Source organism: Typopeltis vanoorti, chromosome 4, assembly GCF_054136105.1.
Source record: "Typopeltis vanoorti isolate ZY-2024b chromosome 4, IOZ_Tvanoo_1.0, whole genome shotgun sequence".
Classification (NCBI taxonomy): Eukaryota; Metazoa; Arthropoda; class Arachnida; order Uropygi; family Thelyphonidae; genus Typopeltis; species Typopeltis vanoorti.
In genome coordinates this window covers 34,795,604-34,823,399 of record NC_143552.1, presented here as the reverse complement: position 1 = coordinate 34,823,399, position 27,796 = coordinate 34,795,604, and the positions used below count along the sequence as shown (strand labels likewise).

The 27,796-nt window shown below is 33.0% G+C and overlaps 1 protein-coding gene across 1 annotated transcript; it reads right to left on the bottom strand.

Annotated features, from left to right (window-relative positions):
• Nucleotides 1–7,216: 7,216 nt before the first annotated feature.
• Nucleotides 7,217–19,634, bottom strand: LOC150107216 (uncharacterized). The gene is made up of 5 exons (XM_090391713.1): nucleotides 19,595–19,634; nucleotides 11,548–11,674; nucleotides 9,784–9,929; nucleotides 8,879–9,014; nucleotides 7,217–7,656 (listed from the first exon to the last, which is right to left on the bottom strand). Exons 1-5 carry the CDS (start codon nucleotides 19,632–19,634, stop codon nucleotides 7,410–7,412), a joined length of 696 nt encoding a protein of 231 aa, XP_090247839.1. The 3' UTR covers nucleotides 7,217–7,409.
• Nucleotides 19,635–27,796: the final 8,162 nt, after the last annotated feature.

Genomic DNA, 27,796 nt, shown 5'->3' with positions numbered 1-27,796 from the left:
AATAGCTCCTCTTATATGTGCCAATCAGAATATAGCAGAAAACTGAATCCAATTGTTTAGTATGAATCCAAATAAGGCTTCGGTTCTAATAAATCTTCTCAAGGTAATACGAACATGTTACGATAAATTTATTATAAATTTATGGGAAGCGAAACTCATAGTACACCACTGCCTAAAATGCACCTTCTTAATTTCATTCTGTTATTATATATAATATGATACTTACCTTTCTGTAATTCTGATCCGGGATCGCAAAATTCTTGCATATACAATCCAGGTTCGTTTGACACCAATCTAAGAAGTTCCTTTTGCATTGGAGTGAGCCATTTTCGCGTATAATTTCTGAGGCATTCTACCGCTTCATTATACACCCTAATAAAATGCAAAATATTAGGATAAGCACTTATATTGAAATAATTCTACCAAAAATCGTATTCTGAGATTTTTTCCACATAAATATTCGGATGGTTCATTATCAGTTTAGCGATACATCTCAATGTGTATTCTATTTGGACCACAATCATACATTAGTTGTGATATTTACTACTAATAATAATAAGTACATTATTATTATCATCATCCATTTTTTTTACTATTTTGTTCGTTTCGTGAACTCTAAATGGTCACTTTAAATAGGTAAATCTATCTTATAGGTAGATATGTTTAATTGCACAGCCAAATTTCAATTCCAAATTTCAAATTTAAATGTCTGAAACTTTGAAAGTGACTCAGAATTTTATGTTAATTGATTCTTATCTTGTTTTCCAACTCTTTTGTGATTTGTCTTCAACCAGCTGCCAGTTTTGAATCTCTTTCCATATTCATAGACATCACTCAGATATCTAATAAGATTAATACTAATTTTAAATTTCAATTTTATTTAAATTCTATGTCTATTAACTCTATTTAAATTTTATTTTCTATATAAGACTGCTGGTATATACTTACTCGCAAACTCTCTCAACTGCTTCGGCATCCACAGGTATATAACTGTTTCCTTTGACACTTATCTGTAATGTAGATAGGCAGAGGCTGAATTCCCTCCAGTGACACGATTGTCCCGCAGAATGGAGAAATGCTATAACGCACATGCAAACACAGAGAGATATTGAACTATATAATTGTCGTTTTTAATAATTATCTTCATTATTATAAAAATTATCTTTTATATTTAAAATCAGAATGACTCCAGGAGACATTGATCTCCGAAGGGGTAATTTAATCAAATAATCTACTGCCAAAAAAACTCTAAAATTACTAAAACAAATGCATTCCAATAGGAAAATGAAAGTTCATCTAAATTTACAAAAAAAAGGAGAACATTTATCTTAAGGATGGTTAAGGATAAAGGCAGGAATATAAACAATGACAACTTGGGAGTTGTATTGCTTCGACTCTTAGAACAGCAGCCCTGGCTCTAGTATTCCCTGTTGCGGAGTATTGTTTGCCAGTTTGGAGCCGAAGTCACCACATGACTCTCGTGGACACACAACTTAACATAACAATGAGAACCATCTCTGGTAGCTTATGATCTACACTTCTCTCATGGTTTACCTGCTCTTTCCCATGTCCCTCCTCCATGCTTCAAAGGAGAAGGAACCATCATCAGAGAAACAAAGAAAATCAGAAATAACATGCACCTTCCTACATATCAAGAGATCTCTTCACCTCCAGCGTGCCGCCTTGCCTTCAGATCTCCCACATTGTTTGTGGAATTACCGGATGATCGTCCCCAGGAGTGGTGGAGAAGACTCTCGGATGAGTATCTGATCACAAATCCAACTATCAAACCGCCAGGACTCAAACTACCTCGACGTCCCTTAAGTCAGCTAAACAGATGTAGGACTGGACAACGCCCATGTGCCCACTTATTACACCTATGGAGAATTTCACAGTCTCCCTTTTGCACGTGTAGTGCTGTGCAGACTATGCATCATATTACTGATGACTCCCCATACGTTCCTTTCCTGGATGCCTCACTAACTTGTTACTCTCAGTTAGTGCCATCCGCAGATTAAATGAACTATCATCCTGCATGTTAGCCAAATAATTTCTTGTATCCCCATACACTAAATAAATAAATATGATTTTTTTTTCTACAGATCGTTCGTCGCCGAGCCAATCTCAGACTCGTATCCTAATGCACTAGAAACGTGCAAACTATGATGACGAACTTCGCAATTTCTATGCCTCTTTTTCATGGTCTGATTGTTGCTTTTGCTTTCGCTTACATTGATTAAGCGAAATTGTTACTGTTGTGTTGCAGATTTTGTAACCTCCGTTTGGGATCAATACAAAATAAAAATAAAATAATTAAAAATCATCCGTCAGTAATCACTGCCTTTCACATCTTTTTTTTAATATAAAAGACAATCATTATATTGATTTAAAAAATACAATTTTATTCAATAAATATAATTTATAAATAATATAGTTATGTAAAATAACATAAAATGTATTTTATAATTAAAGCAACATAATAACATCGGAGTAGTTAAATGGAATAATAACACACTTTTCAAGGCATGTTTGTTTTTAACCAAAAAATATTAAAATAGTTGTATCACTCAATAGTAATGAATTAACTACCATTAATTGTTTTCGCAAGGTCGATAAAATACACACAATAGAAATTTTCCTAAACTATTTTATCATCTGTTAAAATTAAAATTAACTGTGGTTATTGTTATAATTTCATTGTTAAATACATTATAGCATTTGGTGATATTGTTCACTTATAAAGTAATCTCAGGAATAAAAATAATCAGATTAAACTCACCTTTAGACAGCAGTGCTAAAATAAATAAGCAATTGATCTTCATGTTACCCAAGTTAGAAAACTGACTCCTCTCAGATGAACTTCTAAGACAATCTCTCACCTTATTCCTTATAACTTTTGATCAAATTCTGATTTTATTTCTATTCTATTCTTCACTCGGATGCTGTGAAAATTCGATGGCCATGGCAGTTATCCAATGAAAACTCACAGAGTCACGAAACCATCATTTCATTAACCGGAAATAAAATAAGAAATGAATGGTGTTTATCTCGATATCGTAAGCGTAAATCCTAAATGAGAAACACGAGAATCTTCCTTCGAAATCGTAAACAACAATAACGTGACCTTCCGGATGAAGGTCACGTTATTGTGACCTTCATCATGAAGACACAGAAAACAAGGCGAAATTAGTGAAGCCTTTAGGAAAATATATGAATTCAATAGAATGAGACACTTGCTTAATTATTATTTTATGGTCTTAATAACCGTTTCCATTGTTTCTGCTTCTGTGGACTTGAAGTAGTCTTGGAAGAAGGAAGTGCATCTTCCGACGAAGAAGCTCAAGATAAATAAATGTCTCTTCTAAGGCGGAAAAAACTTGATAGGTCAAGATCAACAGTCAGAACAGCAAAAACTCACAAGTAAACATTAAAATGAAAGGAAGAAAAATGGGACAATCATATAAATATACCTCACGCGACAGCCAACAGTTGTTATGATATGTTTTCCTGACGGATGTGGGGATTATTGTGATTAACCAGATGATTATATAAAACACTCCATTGTTTAACTCCATTAATTCATCTCGCAATTTTCTTATTAAACCGGTCACGTGGTACACAGTTTTTATTTTTAGAAAGATCGATAACGAATATGTTTTAGGTCGTTGACGGTGAAACTTTTATTTTTTACTTAATTATTGAGTATGTATTAATATTCACTAGGGGTTGAAAACGTATACTGAACTATTACCCTACATACCCAGAAGTTACCATTGGTCAAATCAGACTCGTATACGGCTGGATCATACAATACCCCCCCCCCCCTCCCAAGCATTTCTATGTTGTTTCATTATTAGTTATTCTCCCGAATGTTGTTATTAAAGCTTTCAGTATTTTCATGTAAATCCATTTGAACTCTTCATTATTTATTGTTGCTCTGATATTCAAAATCTCTGAATGTACCGAGAAATGATTTCTATATACCCTATAACGTGCTCTTTTTCTTCCTCTGAGATTAAATTATAATATTTAATATCTAACGGAAGATGTTCATGCTAAGAATATCTCAAACTCAAGAAACATGAGACCGTTCCACTTAATGCAAAATAAATTAGATCTGTTGAAATAATTCCGTGGTTTGAAATCTTTCTCGTTCTTATTTGATAAAAACTCGACTTCAGTTGGTTTCCTTTAAGGAAAAAACGACGCCTCCTTAAAGGAAATAAAAATAATTAACTGCTTTAATGATCTCGTAAAAACATTCGAGTAAAGCATTAACTAACAAAATTTGAAGACTCGAAAATAAAAATTGATAAATGTTATAATTAGTGTGCAGCATTTGGTCCTTTTCTTGCAGAGAGAATCATCGTATAATGTCAATTTTAATAATAATGTTAATCCTCTTCTTCCTCTACGCGTTTTTCCGCTTCCATTGCAGGGTCCGCTGTGTCCACAGGGAGCTCGTTTGCCTGCTTGCAGGATGAAAAACCCCAGATAAACTGGAGGGAAAACCCTACTGCTATCAAGACCGTCTAACTTGGCTATGGCTGAGAAAGATCCTTAAGCTCCTCACGTCGTCGACGGGAATCGAACCTAGGACACTCCTTCCCCAGGCAGATGGTTGCGAAGCGCATAGCCACTATGCTAACAGCGCGGACGCAATTTTAATAATAAAGTTAATGAGGATTACAAATTATTTAAAAAAATAAATCAACGGTATTGATTTCAAGAAAATTGTTGAAAACACAATCAACAATGCTTTTTTTCGGCATTCTTGTCAACACTGAAATTTATTCATTGTTGACAAGAATAAACTTTTGCAGATTTCGTGTGTTTCTTTTCATTTATATATATAAATGAAAAGAAACACACGAATTTTTACTACATCATTGTCATATGCTTAATTCCAACTCGAAATCTTTACGGTAAACAAACCAACTCTTCTATAAAAAGAAATTCTTATGAAGAAATTTAATTAAAAAAAAAGTCTACATATGTATCATGCCTCGCATTTAGGCGTCGGGATCATTTAATTAATACGAACATTCCACGTTTTCTCAAGTCTTATGTGCCCATCTTATCCGAATTTAACCTGTATTTTGTTATTATTATCTCTTGTTTTATCTCATATACATGTAATGGATTTGGTCGGCGGTTGATGAAACCTGGAGAAGAAATCCAGCCAGCCATACTGGATAACAATCCGTTGTTTAAAGTCTGTTTCTTTTTATTTTTATTTGACAATAAAAAAAAAAAGTCCATAAGTCAGTAGTGTCCACCCCAGAACCATCCCGCTGACTATTTTACTTGTTCCGCTCAGAGTAAAATGACCCAGTCTATTGTCATTAAAGAATGCACCAAGCTATGTTCTCAGAACATTTTAATTAATCACCAATTCAAGAAAAAAAAATGGAATACTTAATTAAATATTTTAAAAAATAGTTATTATTTTTACTGACGTTCAACTGAAATGAAAATCCTCAGTATATGAAAATGCAAGCAGATGTTAATCATATTTTGAAAATAATAACAATTTTCTGTTGATTAGTTGCCACCATCCTTTTACCGTCCAGCTCCAAACAAACTTATTAATTTTTCTTCCTTATCTTTCATTCAATATGCTTATGTTCTTTGAAACAGCTTCCTTCACTTCGTCTTAATATGTTCTGTAAGTTTTGCAACCTTCCATGTGTGGGATTTTCCTTTTAATCTTATCTGCAGTGTATGCATCTTATTCTTCTTCTTCTTGAGTATTCTGGTTCTTCTTTTAGTAGCAGAAACTTTCCTTCCACTTTCTTCTGTTCTGAGCCTTCTCTTTCAAGTTTGTGTACCTGTCTCCATTGAGCATGTCATCTAGCATTGTTTTCCTTACTCTTCCTCTGGGTCTTTTTTCCGGTCTGTTTTTCCTTCGATGACATCGCTGACGATTCCATTCCCTCTCAGAATATGTCCGATCCAATTTCCCTTGCTCCTTTTTATTCTCCTTAACAGACTTCTTTCTTCTTCTCCTCTTTTTAAGACCTTTTCATTAGTTATTTTATCTGTCCATTTGATTTTTTCCATTCTTCTCCGAATCCACATCTCAAAGCTTTCCAAAATCTTAATTTCTTCTTTCTTCAGTGTCCAAGTTTGAGCTGCATAGAAGGAAACACTCCACACATAACATTTTATTGCTTTCTTTAGGTCTCTATCCATTTTACTTCTGATAAATTCCATTTTCTATTAAAGGCATCTCTTCCCATCGCTATTCTTGCTTTTATGTCACTTTTACATCTTCCATCACTGCTAATAACACTTCCTAGATATTTAAATGTCTTTACTTGATTCAATATTTCCCCATTTCTTCTGATATCCATATTTGGATATCAGAATAAATGGGGAAATATTGATTTTTTTTTCTTTCGTTTCTTCATTACCTTCGTTTTTCTGATGTTCATTTTCATTTCATAATTGATTCAGGATTCCAGTAATCTGTTCAACAGATGTTGTAGTCTTTCAGTATTTGATAGTAATGCCGGAAATACTAACAAACATGGACGTGACTATGGATATTATTATTTTCCTGAGATTAAAAAGTATAATATTAAATTTTAGGATATATTATTGTATAATCTTAAAAATTTACATATGTGATTTAAATATATGTGTGGATTATATAAAAAATACTCTTCATTGTTACAGTTTTCCAGTAAGATAAATGAGAATCCTTCATTGTGATTTTAGCTATAATAAGTAAATATATATTTATAATATTGTTAATTTGTTTTAATAGAAAACAAATTGTTAGGAAATAGCTGTGTAAGGATGACGCAGCATAAATAGTGCAGCTGTGATTGTTGCAAAACTTACTGCATCGTGATATTACAACAATGCAACAATTTCTGAGTTCATTGTGCAAACGATTGTATTCCATTGTTGTGTAATAATGCAACAAAAGATAGCTTTTCTATTGATAATAATGATGGATTTCTCTATTTGTTTATTAATACTGATATAATGGATTTATTCATTTTAAGAATGTATGATGGATTTTGTACTTTTTATTTGTTAGTATTCTATTCTTGTATTTTTATTTTATTTTTTTCTTCTTTGTATTCGTTATTTTGTAAAAATAAAAACGAATCACAAAATACAACACATTTTTACATTTTATTAAACCAAATATTTTAAATAGATACACTAACACATGTCATTTATGAACAGTCAGAACACGAATGCATGAAAGGAGATATCAACGAAGTCTTCTTGATAGCATCTCGTATATATAAATCAAAGTAAACGGACGGTTTGGTGTAAAATTTACTATGCTATCTAGTTTAAACATGCCACTGGAGTTCTATATGGAGAATCCTACACATATGAATGCAGACAACGTGCCCGAAGCGATTGCTTGGTAATGAAGGGTGGAATTAGTTGCCCAAATATGCTGACAGAAGTCGAGAGAGCGCTGAATTCGAATTGGATCCTTTGGGTACAGTTCCATCAGCAGGGAGAAGAGACTTGCACTTGGTGCTATCTGGATCAAATGTACCACACACAAGACTTGGAAGTTCAGATACGGCCATTTTCAACATCCTTGAACCCAAATCTACAGATTCTTGACTACATTTTTCTGCCATATAGGTATGGACGCAGTTCGTTAGTCGTTTATAACCACTGGAATTAAAAAAATAAAAAAGTGAGACTTAATGATCAAATTAAAAATAACCATCACTTATCTCTAATTTTACAATGTTAATTTTAGGATAAAGGAAAGTAACAACATTTGTTTTCCTGTATAACAGTGTCCTTTATATATCATGAGAACTGTTTGCAATTAAATGTATCAAGAATAAAATTATATATCCAACGGTTGCAGTATGTAAGAGTTTTTCAATATAATCATGCATTCAACTGTCAAAAAAATGGAAATGCTCTTGAAAAAAATCTTCTGAAGAAAACTGATTATTATCATGATAGATGACTCTTGGGAAACTGGCAACGAAATGAACGGGTTTTTTTTTTTTTTTTTTTTTTTTTTTTGACAAAGGGCAAATGTCACAATATCCATCAAATTCCTTACCTATGTAAAATATGAGAAAAACGACAGCCTACATAACACATTAATGTTTACTGTAATTCTTGGATCATCAAGAATTGCCAAACAATCATTACTGAAGTGCTAAGAAAACCGAATCTTTCATATATCAAATTGCATACGCTCACAAAGAAATGAAAATGTAAGAAGAAAGACCATTGGATGAAGTGGGGGGGGGGCATGGAAATTGGAAACTGTTATTTGGTAGAGGATTGTACGAATTACTAAGAAACTGGTGAGAAGTGTTTATGTATTCCGGGCATACGTGAAAAAAATCAAAGTTTCGCATAAATGATTAATTTGTACATATATAAGGGAAAATCCCCCGAAATAAAATTAATCATTGGACACGTTTTCTCCCTCTTTCATCATCATACTTTACGTTCATAATTTACTAAACATTGACTTAATAAATTAACTTCATATCACAAGATCTACTCCGTTTTAAATGCCTTAACTTTCGGGTTGAACGTCATGAGGTATTCATTGCAAGTTACAAGTGGGTTACAAGAAAATTAATTGGATAAAATTTCCATTTTATCTATTACATCGCGTTGATTTTTTCCTCTACACGCGCAGTTTAATAATCAGGTATAAAAGTTAATTAAAAGTCTTTTCACAGAGGGGGGGGGAGGACACGTTTTCGCGCACTGAAGTGTTTTATGTGCTCGATAACTGCGAAAATATCTCGGATTACGAAATTTCATTGATGATTGTATTCTATATTGATTACTTGGGTAGAGATCGGCTCATTCCACTTAGCCCAGTACAGTTAATGAAGGTGGACTTTAGATTACTTACCAGCAGGCAGTGGACAGTCTTTCATCGAACTTTGTGTCGCTGATCACCTCGATAGTGGCTTGCATGTCGAGGGTGCATTTTCGGATTTCATCGCTGTTCATCACGTCGTTCAAACAGGTGGCGTGCTTCAAGTATTCTGGAAAGAAAATGCGGAATTAGACGATATGATTGATCCTAAAGATTAATCTTATCTTTAGATTCACGGGAAAAAGAAACCCTCCCAACCTAAAGTCATGAAAATTTGGGAATTAGTTTCGAATAGTTTCATACTATTTGGTGAGGCATACCAAATTTTCTGCTATGCTTCTGACCCAAGAGCTGTTTGCAAAACAAAAAGTTGATTAAGTCCGTATTAGAATTAAATTACCTTAATTTGTGGATATGAATTGTTGCGAAATTTGTCCGTAGATAAATTCACAATTATTTTAAAATATTTAGAATAATGCAAACACTAAGTATTGGTATCATTTTAAGGAAGATGATACGTAGAATGGTGCAAATACCAAGAAAGTGTGTGAATAAAATGGCAGAATTCACTTTTTTTTAAATCATTAGAGAAACTCCAGCAATAATAAATGCCCCTTAAATCACGTGTGTCAATCTGTTGCTCAACAGTTAACTGTTGCTCAACAATGTGAATTTTATATTTAAATTCGTATATTTAGTTAATTATTTCTTATTTCATTGTTGACATTTAATTCCATATAGAACTCGTTGTCATTGGGGGTCTTCCTTAATTATTTTTGCACAGCTGTTAAAATGTAAAGGTATTTCTTATAAAAACGATATTTCGAAATATACGCATGTTCATAAGTAAAACAAAAATGCGGTTATTTCTTTTAATATTACTCTACTAAACAAACAAAGTGAAACTGTTATTTAAAATGCATAATGCGGATACATACCAGTTCTGAGTTCCTTGCCTGGAGTACAATACTCATTATAAAGTTTTTCGGATCCTTCTGTGAAAATCTGAACAAGTTCCCTTTGGAGAGGGGTCAAACATTTTGTTGTAAAATTCCTGAGACACTGGTTGGTTTCGTCAAGAGCCCTACATAAAAAAAAAAGTTAGTAAACCATATCAAAATCATCCTTGATACACAGATGTAAGTCTACGGTTTTATCTTAATAAAATACATTTATTTCAAGTTATTAGCACTATTTCTGAGAGCATTTATTTATTACTTAAACTTTCATTAAGTAGTTAAATTTACTAACATTTCCAATTGCCCCCCCCCCCCCGCCCGCCTTAGTATGTCTATAGCTAACTGTAAGTGCACGATCATTGTTTCCGGATAGCAAACGATTAATATTTGTGAGTTACATGGTTCATAAACGATGTGTCAAATAATGAATTAATATTTAATAAATGTAATAATAATATTGCCATTGTTGGGCTTAGTTACAAATTTAGCTATATTACATACACGTGAAGGAAAGAAAGAAAAGAAAAGCAAGGTACATTTTAAAGTGCTTAACAATACAGTTTATTTATTATTCATTTTAGAACAAATGATATAGCTGTGAACAATTCCTTTTTTTTTTTGGAGTGTGTGCAGTCCATTGTATGTTAGCGATAATTTTCTATTTTTTTGCATGTCGTACGTTATTATTGTGACGAAATAATGAACAAAGTGCAAGAATTAATGAATTGGTGAGAAATTATTTTGGCTGTACTCTCGACAACATATTTTAATGTCAAGATTTAATGAAATAGTATTTAACGTTCAGAGTATCCTCTTTATTCATTCAGTTTCTTCATTTATCATCATTTTTGGTTTATCATCCTAATCATTATCATCAATTTCTTCGTTTTATCATCATCGTCATATTTTCTTTTATTATCAGTACCAACATAAGTTCTACTTCTTTTTCGCTGATTCAAAAAAAAGTCCATGGATCTTCGTCTCTAAATTCCTGCTAAGTTCCTTTATATAATCCACCACCATCTAAACTACGCCAATCTACCATCCACTAATGTTTTCCACTTCAATATTTCTTTTTTACATTTGTTGAAGTTTGCATGGATCTCAATACTATTCCTCAGAATTAAAATGTTCCAGATTAAATTTTCATTGTTTAATTTTAAAGTTTCTACTGAGGAAGTTTTCTTTGATTGTGGTAACCAAGTTTCTTATCTGGTATGCATTATATTAATTCTCTCTTCTTTAAGAAAGCTCTCCTACTTTTTAGGTAATAATTTCGTAAATTATTTTATTACTTTAATTTTTAAATTTTGTTATTAATCCTACCCAAGAAAGGTTTGAAATCTAAGGAAAATTCAAAAAATTGAAGAACAATTTAGTGCAACACGTTCTTTTATTTATTTTACTTTGTAAACAACGCCTGTAACTTAAACAATAAATGGAATGCGTACAAGAACTGTATTTCCTTCACTCCTATTTCTTTTCATTTTCAGAAAGAGAATATTATCGGTGAAAAGCTGGGTAGGAGAAATCATGTTAATCAAATGACTTTTTCGGAAAATGACATTTCAAGTTAAAAAAACACGGGGAACAGCTATTTAAAATGTTCACTATTGTTCTTTGCAAGCATTATCTACCCTCATGAGCTCTTTTTAATAATAAAAATAAAATAAAAACGGAATGAGTCAATTAAATGTGGCATCTTCAATACCAATTCATATTTAGAATAAGGTGGATTCTTACTCGCACTGCTTTCCAATGTCCTCTTCTGTGGTTGGAAGTCCACTTCCCTGGTTGTACAACAGTAAAGTGGCCGTGCAAAGATCCAGTTCTCTCAGATGACAACTTTGGGACGCCACTTGGTAAAAAGCTAAAAAAAAGTACAAAAATATGGTTAAAATCATTGATGATGTATGTAGTAAGCAAACAAAAGTAAAGTAATTATGGCAGTATAATAATGAATTGATTGAGGGCATATTGCTCAATAGGATGCGAATATAATAGCAATATTTTTGTGGAAATTAAATGTTGAACTAAATGTGCAATATATTTTATTTTAAAAAAATATACGAAGGTGAACGTCAAAAAATATACACGAAGGTCAAGTCAAAATGTAGACGAACAGCACTAAAGAAAAGTGAGGAAATCGTAATGGAATGAGACATCGACGAAGAAAGGGCGTGGGATAGTCGGCGAGCCCGAGTTTCAGCCAAGTATGCTATTGTCGTGAATTCACAATCTCTTTTGTTGTTTACCTTATGTGAACATTGCCTTCAAATCGACTTCTTTATTCTATAGTCTGATGAATAGGCCTTTGGGAGTATTGATGCCATTCCGCTATTTGAGAAATCTTTTTTCAAAGATTATATATAGAAATAATTGCCTAACTGCTGAGCCAACTTTAAAAAAAAAAAAAAAAAAAGTACGCTGGCTTCTTTATTGCACAACCCTCATTTGTGAGAAACACACATGTAAAAATAACGATAAATAAATAAATAAACACAATAACAAATCGTTACAAGTGCAGCTCGAGATATGATATTCGATATCAAAAAAATCCGAACACAACAATGGAGGATGATTGTTTCTTTTTTATAAATTGGTTATTATTATATAAAATTTCCATCTATTCAACAATGAAATTAATAATTAAATGCAGAAAAAGTTTGTAATGACAGAAGAATTTTAAGATCTGGAACTAAATTAGAGCGTTATTCGTTTTCTTTTCTATTCTTTTTTAAACTTTCTGTGCTCAGCATGTGTTTTAAGGTGCTCAAACTTCCATGTATTTGACGCTTTGGTAGGAATAAGTGCACCTTTAAAAAGCAACGTGTACAGATCCTTACAGCAAAGGTATTTACTTCTGAGAATAACTGCAGTTTCAGCGAGAGCTTTCAGAACCAGTGACGTATTATGTCACTAATGGAAATTAAGTCTACTTGAAGTAGAAAGATTTAAAAAAAAAACTGATAAAAAACGCTCTTCGAGAATAAAAAAACAAAAAAAGGTTTATAAATAAATCTTGAATACTAAACGACCACTAAAATATTAAAATAGCACGGGAAGGGTATCTGTTATGAGAAAGTCTTGGAATAGTTCAGATTCCAACGAAAGTGTGTTGACATAAAGTGCAGCAAAGAGAAATCCGAAGAAGGAATGCAACACTCTTTTGAGAACACCGCATGTGGGTTGAAAAATACTTAGGAAACCAGCTGGAGATGCGCTTACTCATTAAAGGAAGAGGGTGGATCTCATAACAACCTGATTTGAGTCTTTTCCGCCTGTGCGACTGCATAAATATGTTTCCCTTCCATAATGATACTCCCTCACGATACTGTAATGTATTTTAGGGTGGTATGTATACATAGAAATATATTAAGAGATTTAGAAATATAAGAAGTAGAAAGAAATATATTTTCTCGACTGTTTTTAAAGGGAAGAATCAAGAAGACCTGGCAGACCATCAACAAGTGGAGAGATGAAGTACCATTCAATGGGAAACGACTGGAGCTTATGAGAAATGTGGAAAAATATGGAGGAGATCATCGTCTCGTCCAGCAGTGGACGGATAAGGATTGATTATGATGATGATGAAAGGAAGGATTTAGGAAATGAACGCATCTATACAATGAGATTTCTTCTGCTAAAATTCGGAAATCAAATATCATGTGTGTTTTTTTTTTTCGAAAAAAAATATTCATAAACTTTTTATTCTCTTCAAAATAATTATAAAAATGAAACTATTCTGCGCCGAAAACGAACCCCATTATTATTGCGTGATAATATTTTTCAAATGTTGTTAGTGTTCGGCGCAGTTACAACTAATCTTTCTGCCATAATGTCCTTTCTTACTATACACAGGCAGAAAGGTTTGTTGTCATGGAAACATAAGTCACATCTTAATCAAAGAAAACCATTGTATTTTAGAGCAGATAGATGTTCCCGTTATAGCTTACTTTTGGAAGAACATTCATATAACATGAATAGAGAATGGAATGTATTATGTATTTGATGCATAAAATTCTAAGATGGAATAAAATATAAAAATGCCACTATGTTTTAAAGAAACCATGTTTTCTTACGTTTTTCAATGAATTTCTTATTGTGTGTGTGTGTGTGTGTGTGTGTGTGTGTGTGTGTGTGTGTGTGTGTGTGTGTGTGTGTGTGTGTGTGTGTGTGTGTGTGTGTGTGTGTGTGTGTGTGTGTGTGTGTGTGTGTGTGTGTGTGTGTGTGTGTGTGTGTAATAATGACCCTCCGCTCTATAGGTGATGTCATTTGGTTGGAAAGACCTTAGTTTAAACCATGTCGAAGAAGCGAAGAGCCTTTATCGGGACATTTTTTTCAACGGAAGGTGAGACTCGGTTTGATACGGGAGCAGAAGAGATTTTCCTCCCGGAAACTCGGATTTTTCTTCCCACATTGCAGGCCAAAATATGCATACCACTCACAGTTTACAGGCAGCCACCATAGTAGATAGATTTAACCGCCCGGTCATAATCATTGACAGGTCCCTAAGTACCAAGTTATTTGGTCATAAGCCATCCAGCCTATCTTTAAATTTTATTAAATTAAAGATATAATAAATTAAAAATATAATCTATCTATTCTATCTTTAATTTTTACAAAATTAAAGATAGAATAGATAATAATCAAAATCTGTATGCTAAGACGTCTTCTACAAAGACAGCAATTCTTTTATCACAATTTAATTATAATGGTAAGATATGAAATAATTAAAGCTATGTGGTATATTTTTAAAATATTTTTAAAATATTTTAAATTATTTAAAATCTGTTTCAAATTATAAATTATAAGTTTTAATATATTTTATAGATTTTATAGGTTTATGTTTTTTTTAATTTTATAAGTTTATAAAATATAAAAGTTTGATTATAAATAAAATATATTACACATTATTATTTTCAATAAAAATATTAGTTTACTGATAAATACCACAATCAAATATAGTTTCATGTGTTGAACACCTTCCAATGCTCTTCCTTAAAAACTTATTAAAGAAATTATAAAATTACAATATCAGTATTCAGCATAGTGTTAGGGAATGAGGATGTCCTAATCCTTTACATTATCTATCGACACATCCCAGCATCCAGTCCATTAAGCTATCGTAAGTAATAGGCAAATACATTGAGTTTAACGCATCACCCCGTCTCTGGTAAAAATATTCATTATAATCTGAATAGCGGATTGAGATTTCAAACTTGTGTTACATACAATATTCAGTACGTAGTACTTGATAGTATTTATTATTACTGTTAATAGTCGATGGTTTAGTCGATCTCATACGGAAGCATCATTTTCTTTCCGAAAACTGTAGTTTTTTATGCCACAAAAAAACGTAAACCGATCATAAGAACACACGCAATTTACAGGCGTAGTCCATTGGCCTCATAGCCTTAGAGGGCCCTAATTCCCCTTAGCCGAAATAGTATACTCTTGTTGCACGGTATTCTTTGTGTATATTTAAGTTTAACTGTCTGCACGATTCTTTAATAATATTATTAAAGACATTCTGTTCATGATCATACATGAAAACAGTGAACAGACCACAAGTACTCAAAGCGTCGCATGTATCAAAATTCTACCTTCTGCCAAACAATTGAAAATATTTCATGTAAGAGTTTATTAAAATATATCCCAGCATACATGATTGACTCAGCACAGTCGCGATTACACTATTGGTTAACCGAGACGCCATTTTAACGGAGGTGAAGAATTCGAGAATATTCAAGGTTTAAAATATATCGTATCCGCTTTTGCCAAAAGAATTGAATTTCTACTTTATCATTTTAAATTTTAAAATTTCAGAAATATATCGCGTTGAATATTATTTTAATGCACTTTCGTAGTTAAATTAAATGGTCCGTCTACATTTCTCATCTATATTTCCTCCCCCCCCCCCCTCTTTTATTGAGAAATTAATAGAAAAAAAAATTAAATATAGCTACTAGTGTCATCATTGTTCCACGTTAATTCAGAAATTTATATAAAATAAAATTATTTACATTTAATTTATATATCTGATTGTTTTAAATTTAACTTGCTTTGAATCTGTCTAAAATTTGAATTAAATATTTTAAAAAAATAAATAAATAAAGCTTATGCATTCGTGACATAGGCGGACAGCATTGTTAGATATGCACACACGGTTTGTGTGCATACATACCTAACATCTAACATACGAGTAGAAAACCTGTGGCTATTCAAACAAGTACAGTTTAACACTCAGCAAAACAAACTGAGTGGGTGAATTCGAGAATGATGGGACACTTTCGATTTGTGTAGGCTGCTTACAAATACCTGATCAAATAAAAAGATAAAGAGGAACCATGAAGGATAACAAAAAGTATTCCCCAAAACTACAATCAGTGTCTTTGAAAGAACGAATCCTCGATATCCTATAAATTGTAGAGTTCATTTAACATAAATTTATAGTTACAATAATAATAATTACAATGCATATATCAGTTCCTCTATAAAGAAATTTGCCCTGCAGTAAGAATATGAGAAATTTTAATAATTTCTTTTCGATTGAACGTAAGTTAGCTGGTCTCACGTGTAAGGTGTATATTCGAATTTTTGCCTGCCGCAAAAATTCGAATTGTGTTATCAATGAACACAAGTTAACAAGCCAGAGGAATGCCAACACTCAAAAATTTTTTTCTTTAAATTTTAATAATTATTTGTTAAGTAGCTTTTTCTTTAATTTTCAAATTTCTTATTAAAATGGCTTTGCTCTTTAAAAAAATAAAAAAAAAGGGAGAAATCCATTCTTTTTGAAAGTCTTTTCTTTTTTTATTTTATTTAAAGAAACAAAATAATAATTAACTCTTTATTCCACAGCATAATTCGGGCCCAAAATACCCGAAGTCATAGCTGTTATTCAATTAAATTAAACTAAACTAAAGAAATGTTAGTTGGCTTTCTTAGTCCTTATAAGGACTAACTTAAAGGGGCGAAGCAAGAATGCTTTTCATCTTCCCCGTTATCTGTAGAGGACAGTGTAGGGATAAGGTGTTATTGAGCTATTAAAGCTCTGATCATGGCAGGAGGGTAACAGCAATAGCCGAGCCTCAGTTAGAACTTCATTGGCTACAGCATTGCCATCCATTACCCTCCAAGGGTATTATTATTATTAATCACCGCATCTCACGGTCGATTAACAATAACGCTGACTTTGTTTGCTTTCCTTATAGTCCTTATAAGGACTGGCTTAAAGGGGCGAAGCAAGAATGCTTTTCATCTTCCCCGTTATCTGTAGAGGACAGTGTAGGGATAAGGTGTTATTGAGCTATTAAAGCTCTGATCATGGCAGGAGGGTAACAGCAATAGCCGAGCCTCAGTTAGAACTTCATTGGCAACAGCATTGCCATCCGCTACCCTCCAAGGGTATTGGATTGAATGAATCAATCACCGCATCTCACGGTCGATTGATTCCCTCGAAACCCTATTCTCTTTGTTTGCTTTAATTCCCAGAATTAGAATTTTAATAATTACTATCAAATAAATAATAAGGTGTAGTAATAAATATTGCTTTATTTATTTAAAAATATAAAATTAACAATATTAATTAAAATATTTTAATAATTAGATTTATTTAATTACTATTTCATACTAAATATTTTAAATAATAAAGATAATCAGTATGATCTTTAAAAATTCAAGCACTTTAATCGTTCAGACAATCGCATTGATAGTAAATCGGTTCTCCAACTTCAAAATCGCTTCTGCTTTGTTACGAATGCTGATATCGGGTCACAGAGAGCAGGAAGGAATTTCTAATATCGCTTTCAAATACGCTTTTATTGCTGGACAAACAGCGGCAAATAAACTTTCTCTTTCAAAGCATTCACTTGACCTTTTTTGTTGGGAGTGTTTTAATGAATGACTTGGTTTGGGATGTCGGTCATAAACGTTGCTTAACCGTTCACGATAACAAAACAGGTTGTGTGACTAGCAGACGTTTGAATCATGTACACCACGTGTCATCGTGTTCGAGATCCCTATCGTAACGGTTTTAAATACAGGTCATCGATGTGTGCGTAAGAACTTTCACCTCAAAGGAGTGTGACGGAACAAGGTAAAAAAACAAAATTGCAAATGTAGGGCGAAAATTATTTAGTAGTCTGTGTAATGAGAGATAGAAATACGAAAGAGAAAATCAAATATCTTATGGGTGAATGATTGATGGAATGCAGTAAAAAAAAGTCGAGATGGGACCACTTTTAATTATTTGTGGGCCCCAACTGAGAAGCTTCTTATTTCAGGTTTCGCCAAAATATGGCCCTGATAATAAATAACGTGAGATCATTTTGAGCAAATTATAAAAGGCTAATGTTTTCGGTTTTTTATACAAACAATTTCATTGTTTAGAGCTTTCTCGTGGTGATTTCACTGACACGTGGAGGATTGTATCAATGGAAAAATATCCTTGAAAATTATACTCAATAATGAGTAAAAGATCAGAGGTATGAGATGCCTCACCATCATTTGTCGAAATGTTTGAAAATAAAGAACTCTACTATGCCACTGCATGTCTGATTATCCTAATTGATAGTGTCTCAGCTCTCAAACCGACTAGAGGGAGTTGAAGATTGGATTCCCACTGATTAGCTTCGCCCAACGTGAGATTAAAATCTCGCTGATAAATGACTTGAGAAAAAAAAAAATTAAATCAACAGGGTGATCCCTAGAACAGGATACGTGGATATCCTGTTCTGAAAAATCCTCAGTACTGAAAAAATTAAATAAATAATTATAATAATAATAATAACTTACTGCAGATCCGATTTAAAATTCTTAATTCTGACTCAAGGGGTTGTTTCATAGCACTTAATGGGAAAACTGTTGACAAGATTTCGATGTCATAAATTAATGGTAATGCTGTAATCGAATTAACTTGGAGTTGAAGGAATCGAATAAGACAGCATGTTCGTTATTGGACTGACTGGAGTGAGGGCTTAGAGATATTCATACCTCGCCTGCTCCACAATACATTAAGCTTACTGGCCCATCAATGCCACGTAACTTAGCTTCATAGAAACGTATTTAATTCCTACTTATGGCTTTAACCCTGTTTGTCTGGTCTACAATGTCGGTCAGGTTATGTCTATTTTGAAAAAAAAAAAAAATTTCCGAAGGGGGAAACCCTACCACCCCTATATAAGATCGGCTAAATCATCATCAGTTGAAAACTTAAAAAAGGTTTTCAAGTCCGAGTCAGAATTCGGACGCAGATTTTTCCCACTTAACTAAACTAGGACTCTCCTAGAAATATCTCTGTTACATTTTAGTAGTTAAGTGTATTAATGAAAGTTAATTATATTCTTAAAATTACGATTTTTCTCCTTCGTTAAAAGAACTTTTGATTTTAATTCTGAAATCAAGACTTGAATTAAAAATGACTTCCGTTCAAAATTCTGTTGGTTTCGATAATAATAATAATAATAATAATAATAATAATAATAATAATAATAATAATAATAATAATAATAAATCTTGCTTATCTCGACAGGTAAGAGATTAGTGATATGAAGAAGAAAACATGGCAGCTTGAAATAAACTAACAGTGTCATTAAAATCAGATAATATTTTATCTGATTTTTTGTATTTTAACGCTCATATCAGGCCTTTAAATTTAAAAAAAAATTCTTTGATAAGATAAAAAAAAATAGAGAGAGAAAAAGAGAGAGTGCTTTTCTTAGGAAAGTGCGATAAGTTGAGTCCTTTCTGTTTCCTTCGTTTACAATAACATCAATTAGTAACTCACCTACGGCTAGAAGAAAGGCACCAAGACAGATAGCTCTCATGGTTAAGGCTTGGGGACTTGTAATCCTTAAAAATTCCTTAATTTTATGTGACCGGAAACTTTCCACTTCTTATTCTCCCAGGTGAATGCTTCTTGGGGCAAGAAGCACCACCTTTATATCTGCTTGTGATTACATCAGGCCTGCGACTTGACCTAAAGCAAGAGGCCCCGCCGGAAGACGCAATAGCGAAAAACAAAATAAAGAAAACGCAATAACCAGTAGAGTAGAAATGAGGGTAAGTAGGGAAGTAGCTCGCTACGGGTGTCGATTCAGCACGTGTAGTTCGTTGAACGTGGTTATCTGGAGCGCTTGTCTAACCAACTTCAGCCTTGAAAGAAAACCCCCCAAATGTATACATGTGCGTGTGTGTGTGTGTCAATAATCGGACAATAAACAGAAATACTTCGTATAATTATGAATTTTAATGAGGCAGTGAATCATTTTGATGCGTGTGTCCTTTTACAAATAATGCTTCCTGAAGGAAACCGCGTATTGTTCAGCTGAATTGCCCCTCATGCTTGAGAAAGTTTGCATTCCTCATCATCGGCGGGTTGATCTTCGCAGAATATCACGGAGACATTAACTTTCACTGCACACAAAAAATGGTCGCACGCACGCACATCGCATCTTCATCAATACAATGCAGCACCATAATTAGCTGCGATGATTTGTTAGTGAATTATATATATATATATATATATATATATATATATATATATGGATGTATTTGATATTACTAAAAACTTCTTCTTCTTCTTCTTCTTCTTCTTCTTCCTAACATAGATTTTAGGCCAGGTGGCCTGTTCCGGTTTCATGCCATCTCTTTCTCGGTCTTCCGATTCTTTTTTTTTCGCACTTATTTTATATTTTTTATTTCATTATTATTTATATTATTATTTTATATATTAACTTTTTAAAATACGTATTTCTTTATTTTATTTAATTTCCTTAAATTAAGAATTAAATTAAAAATACAAATTAAAGGAAATTGAATTTGAAAACCATATTATAAATTTGATATCATTAGAATTTAGTAGCATTATTGAAACTTTTACAAAATATAATAAAATAACTACTTTGCTAAACGGTTTCAAACTATAGTTGCAGTCAGAATTCATTATTCCTGGTTTTCCCTTTCAGTCGTTTCCGACCCTAGGTGACCTTGTAGGCATTGCCCACAAAGTATTCCTGGTGAGAATTTTTTTTTTTTTTTTTATACAGCGTAGTTCACCATTGCTTTTTCTAAACCCCCAATTTTATCCGGGCTCGGGACCGGCATATGGCTGGGACGTATTCATGACTGTAATCCATGTGTGTTCAAGGGAACGGTTTGCCTGTTCTGGGGGAAGAAAAACCCGAGTTTCCGGGTGAAAAAAGACCCCCACCTCCGTATTAGACCGGCTAACTCACCATTACTCGAAAGAATCCCTCAAGTCACTGACGGGAATCGAGCCAAGGTCTTTCTGACCAAAGGGCTTCGTCTATACTGACTGAGCTACGGAGGCTCTCAAATTCATTATAACAGAACTAAATGTTTATAATCGAACTTTTAAATTGCATTTGATTGAGTTTAGTTGAGATTACCTAAAAAGCAACTAAACGAAGTCGTCAATGTATGATGTATGCTATAAAGCGGAGAACCACTAGATTCATTTGAAAATTTCTCGTAACTTTCCTCATTTCCTGGATGGGATTCTACTGCAACTCGATATCTAGCTGGAGGACAAATATAACGACTGTGTGTGTGTGTGTGTGTGTGTGTGTGTGTGTGTGTGTGTGTGTGTGTGTGTGTGTGTGTGTGTGTGTGTGTGTGTGTGTGTGTGTGTTAATCATTTGTATAGTAAAAGAAAAAAACAGAGATCATGACATGCACAATTCAAATGCTAGCAATTTCTATTACTAATATATTGATTAGTCATAAAATTCAGTAGGTCTGTGTACAACTGTCAATCAGACACACAAAGCAAGAAACATTAAATTGCTTATCCTGGAGGTCATTACAATGGTCCCTGAACTCTCATCCCGAATCTTCAAGGTTATTGCAAAATATTACCTTGAAAATCTAATTAGCTTCGTAACTATTGTAGCACACTATAATTTCGTCTTACAAATAAGTCTGTTGAAATCTTTAAAAAAAAGGCAAAATAGATAAGGACATTTTCTAACGGTAATATGAAACTATCGATTTCATTATAGCCTTTCGTATATCCTGGCGTAATATGAAGAAGAAGAACAGCAACAGCCAGATTTGCCCTCGGGTTTGAAAGACCTGATTTCAAATCCCATGAAGGTCACCTGGAATATTTTAGGTCTTGTTTTTATCATTAAGTTGAGTTACCGAACTCAGACAGTGGCGGAGAGAATTTTTCTCCTTGTGAAGTGGCTTAATTGACAAATATACTTTCCTAATAACCTGAATTGCCTCGGAATTAATTCTTTGAGAAGTCATCGAAGCCATTGTAATTTCGTCAGAATGGCAAGGCTTATAAGGCTTATCTGATCGTCCATAGTGTTACTCTGGGCAATATATATCTACAATAAGCGAATGATCTGTAGCTGTATTTCAAATGAAACAGCGGTCCTCATAATTTGAACAGGGTGAGATTGTTGATGCTTTGTTTGGGCTTAAAGAGGAAAGATAACAGTAAAATTTCATTGACTAATGATAATATGAATAATCTCAAATATTATTGTCTAAATCCTTTTAAAAACACTTTGATATTTGGATATAATTCTCGAATGGTTCTTCACTAACTCACTTCTTCACTCATTCATTCAGCACTCATTTAAGCAAGGCTGATCTTATTGGAACCATAACTGATAATTAAAACAATCTTCAGTTTTGTTGCTGATGACAGCATATTGAATCCTTTCTCATTTTTCAAACCATGCGCTACACTACATAAAGCAACAGAACTTCTAAAATCTTCACTATCAAAACGCTAAATTCTGATCGTCCAATTATTCTGCAGTGTGTTTGTTAACTTCAATGTCCGCAAAACTAATTTCCGTCTTATGTCTCCTTTTCCTTGTTTTTCCTTGTCCAAAGGGAAGAAAAACTTCTGCGTGCATCTTTCCACATTCACTTCTCCACTGAGCTTTCAACTATCATTCCTCCACTTCAGTTGTGCCTGTTGAGTTGTGTCAAGACAAGAGCAGCAGAAGCTTTCTAACGTCCATTTTCAGTACACAACTGTAAATACCCGAGCCTGTTTCCCCCCTCTTCTTACTTTATTCCATCTTCCTCTATCTGCTGGAAGAGCTACCTTTACTCATGGAATGTTTCCCAACAACGCTTAGGAAACTGTTGTGGGGAAAATACAACCTCCAATCCTTCAAGAAAAGAATTTCAATTATCATCAACTCCCAATCATCACACACGGAAAATCATAAAGTTACGATCATCTGTTATGAATACACAGCAGAAATTCTGTTACTTATGAAGGTAGTTAATCATCGCTGAACATGAAAGAAATCGCATCATTATCAATCAGCTCATCAAGTTCATTTAAAGTGCTGTGTCCATAATTTGTAACTGCTATCTCTCCCATAAGCAAGATTGTAGTAGTCTCAGATAACGAAAAAACAATCATTTTCAGAAGAAAATGATTGCTTTTGATTTGTAACGACAGTATAAAAAATAAAATAAAAACAAACAAACATCAAAGAAACAACATATCTGTTAGGCCTTTTTAATTAAAGATGAGTTAGCTGGTTTTAGAGCCTCTGTAAGATTCTTTCTATTGGAAACTAATTTTTTATGTAAACAAAAACTTTTTGGTGAACTCACGTGGTTGACCGACATGTGCAGGCATTTCTTGTTCTGAAGGCATTCGCATTGACTCTGAGTAACTTTAACTTTTCTCCCCAATCATTCTCTCTCTCTCTCTCTCTCTCTCTCTCTCTCTCTAAGACAAAGGAAGACAAGAACTTCCCATTAAATTACTTTCTAAGTTCAAGAGAAAGTAAGTTAATAGGAAGATTAGTTTAGTTAGTTGCTTAAAGAGTGACATAAAAAAGAAGGGGAAATGGAGAGAAATAAAAACGTGTATTCCAAGTTTTTTTCCTTTTCTCTACTGGTTTAAAAAAATAAGCAAGAAAGGAACAAAAATTTCCAACCAGAAACAAATTACGCCACCCACATTGTATCAATCACTTACTTGATACATTTGATTACTTCTAAATTGCGAAATTCTATTCTCTTCATTAGAATTAGAACGACGATTTCAGGTTAAAGTGTCGCTAATATGAACTTAATTTTTTTTTATTTGCTTATTTACTACCTTAGTCCCACTGGTGTAGAAAAGCCACACGAGTCACATTCTATCTGTTATTACTGTTTAAAAATGTTGAGACAGCTTCATGATGTGGAATTCGTTTTCACAATGGAAAGCAGAATGTAATGCATAGTAATATAATTAATAATGAATGATTAAATACGTAATATCAAGGAAAATCATAGTGATAATCCAAGTAGTTTTCTTTGAAAGAGAACCAAGGACCATTTTAATACTAAATATACTTCCTAAAGCAATTTTGTTTAATATGACAGAAGTATGAGCCTCCAAGGACTTTCACATGTTTCGTTAGCTGAACGACCTCACCGTTTCCCTCTCTCTCTCTCTCAAAAGGGACCTCATTATGTTAAGTATGTTTTTAATGGGGAAACACCATCAGAAAAACAAACTGTCCATCTTGAGTTTTGCTTGGCTAACACTCCACAAACGTATGAAACCTAGCAATTTACTAGACACAGAATCTCATTAAATTCCCATTGTATCAAGAGCAAATTATATAAGTTCCACCTTCATGATTCTAGTTGCCCTTGCCCTTATTTACTAATCTCTCTCTCTCTTTCTCTCTCTCTCTCTCTCTCTCTCTCTCTCTCTCTCTCTCTCTCTCTCTCTCTCTCTCTCTCTCTCTCAGACACTTACATTTACACACATACGTTGATAACGCTTCTCAAAATATTCTGCATTATCGAATATGAAGAAGAAGAAGAAGATGATGATGATAAAGCATTTTAAGCGGTCTTTATCATCAGCAGAAAAATAGTTTCGGTGACCTAGTACAAACAAATGAAAGGGATAGCCTGTACTCCAGATAGGCAGTTCATAGCGAGTCCAAAAAATATTATTCATAAATAATTCATACAAGAATTTATACTCTGCGATGTATTCTTTTGTTATCCCCTTTTTTGTTTTTCATATTTTCATACTTTATTCTTCTTTGGGAGTTGCTTTGCTGAACAACAGATCGTATTTGTTATCTAATTCTAGAATTTTGTTTCTCTTGCGTGCCCTAAATGCCTGTTACTTTTATTGAAAAAAATTTACTCCAGGATAATGAAATAAAAATAAACGGTCTGAATTAATATTTTTTCAGGTTTTCATTATAATTAATTTATAATTTCAATATAAACTGAGTGTAAATTCAATTATAAGTTCAATGTTCATTATAATTAATAATATCACACTGTTTTGAGATCCTAATAAACGTGTGGCAACTGTTATTTGATTCAGCAGAATCCATTGACAATCTCATAATCACCCGGAGATGCTATCCAATCTATCTGTAATTTAGATAGAAACGGATCGAAGAATATAAACTGAAATATAACATAACTAAATAAATTCATTGGGTTTTAAGCGAGATGAAAGTTAACACAATTTGTGCTGCAGAATAAAAAAAAATAATAAATAAAATAAAGCTTTGAGTTTTTTTTTAATTTCTGGTGAGCAAGATTTTAATCATTTTCATCTGTCAAATCTTGACACTTTCAGCCATTGCACAAATTAAATTAAGCTCTTTGGTAAATACTACTAATAATAATAATAATAAATTTTTATCTGAAATGGAAATTTCTTTAGTCTTCAGTTTGCATAAAGGATAAAGGGTTTAATACGAGTAATTTATATTAAATACTGAGCATTAAACTGTCTGATAGATAAAATAGTTACAATATGCGTGTTTATTATTTATAAATTTTATTTGAAATTCATTTTTATGATTTTACACATATACTGCTTGGAAAGAAGTCAACGGACACTATAGTGTGAGGAACAAATAACCATGGCGCCCATTTTAATAAGATAAAAAAAAGATCTCTTCTCCCTGCAATGACTGCAGCAATCCTACGGGGCATACTTTAAACAAGCATATGATAGCGATCAATGGAAATTTTGAACCATTCTTCCTGTAGACATATAATGACGTCCTGAACTATTGTGGAGCGGACATCCATGGACACTCATGTTGTGAGCCTCTGTTCTAAATGTTTGTGTGCAGATTCGTGTCCCAGTCGATGCCCGGAACTCCGCAATCAACGCGTCAGCCGACGAATGACGGTTTTAACATATTATCCTTCGTATCACTCTAACATCATATTCCTTCAATTTATACAGACTAAAAACATGGCACGACACAACTTGCTCGTGGATGTCCGTTGACTTCTTTCTGTGTATATCCCAGAATTCAAATCGATATAAGAATGCAAATCATGAGATCAACTCTAAAATAATAAGGTGTTTCATATATAACACAATACAACATCGAAAGGAAATGTCCACCTCCGTCCTAGACCGGTTAACTGAGATTTACCTCAAAAACTTAGTATGTGTTTCTGGCATCAGTGAAGGGAGTTCACTCGAGGTTTTTCCGAGTAAGGGCGTAATGATCTTGACTTATGAAACATGGGAATGTCTTTATCATTCGTCAGGTGTCAAATTAACCGCACCCTTAAACGAAACAGCGCACTTAAGTCAGGTCAACCCAGAAATGTCAAACAGATTATCGCAAAAGTAAGTTCAGTGTGTGTGTGTTTGTACATCTGGCAATTATTTTCAATCACCACGATAAGCAAAATTATATGATTAATGCATTTCGCAATACGAGTCGCATATTAACTGGATAATTTTGCATGACTTGTTCTCCTCGTGAGTAGCAGTTTTGATAGTTTAAAAATGACTGTCGCGTTTGATGTGTTTCTTATCATTTATGTTTTCCTTTTGATTCGCTAAAAATTTTCCTCTTAGTTGTTCTTCTGTCTATTTATCCCTTTAACGTGATTTAATTCGACCTCTGCTTGCTAATAACATTAAGAAAAGTGATGATTGCTTACGCATGTTATTGCTGAATGTCCATATAACCTTTCCTTCAGTAGTGTATTGCATCAGATCTTGCAAAAATGTTTAAAAATACGATATGGTCTTTTATCTGTGTTTCTATGTGCATATAAGAACCGCCGCTCTTGCTGGACAAATTTTGCTGCAGTTTAATATTTCCGAGTTGACTGAACTTTGCAGGAGAATTAAAATCTTACGTTAAAAGATTTCAGTCCTTTAATGCACCTTTTTTATTATCTTCAAATGATATCTGAGGGTTCTTGAGTTTCTACAGTGAATATGAACAGGAAACTCAGTTAATAAATAATAAGCAAATGACTAGTGATATTCCTTAATGACATTTAGGAAATAATTATTTATTAATGTATTAAGGAAGGGCTGTTATAATAATAAGGAAGATTACAGCACAATTGTAACCTGGGTCCTAGTGTTTATCTACTTATTTGATATGTCACATGCTCAAAATTCTAATTATACTTAACACGGTACACATAGCTTTAAAAAAATTAATAATAAATATAACCATTATAAGTGCACAGATTTTTTCTCTTAAAAATGAATTAGTAAAGCACTGTTTGCAAAATGATTATCAGAATTACCAGACGTGTTAGAGTTCAGATTTTTGATTCCTTGCCCGTATGTACAGTTGCGATAAATGCACTCTAGCTACATAAAGTTTGCTACTCGATATGATGTAATAAATTTTATCTGATCGTCCTAGTTATAGTTTAAATCAAATTATTTTACTGACAAAATGATACAAAAATATATGCTCCAAACGGCAATAAATAAATTGTCCGCATTACAATACGGTAACAAATATGAACAAGATCCAGATTAGAAAAAAAAATCTGTTTTGCAATAACATTCGTGTATGATAATTTAGTATCATTTAGAATCTATTTGCTAAATTCTGCCAGTGAGATTTAAGCTAAAGTTGAGATAGCTGGATAATCATAGCTAATTATATCTGAATGATTTCCATCGTTTTATAGCTTTGAGTATTAGTAAATTATGATTTAAACAACGTATAAAAAT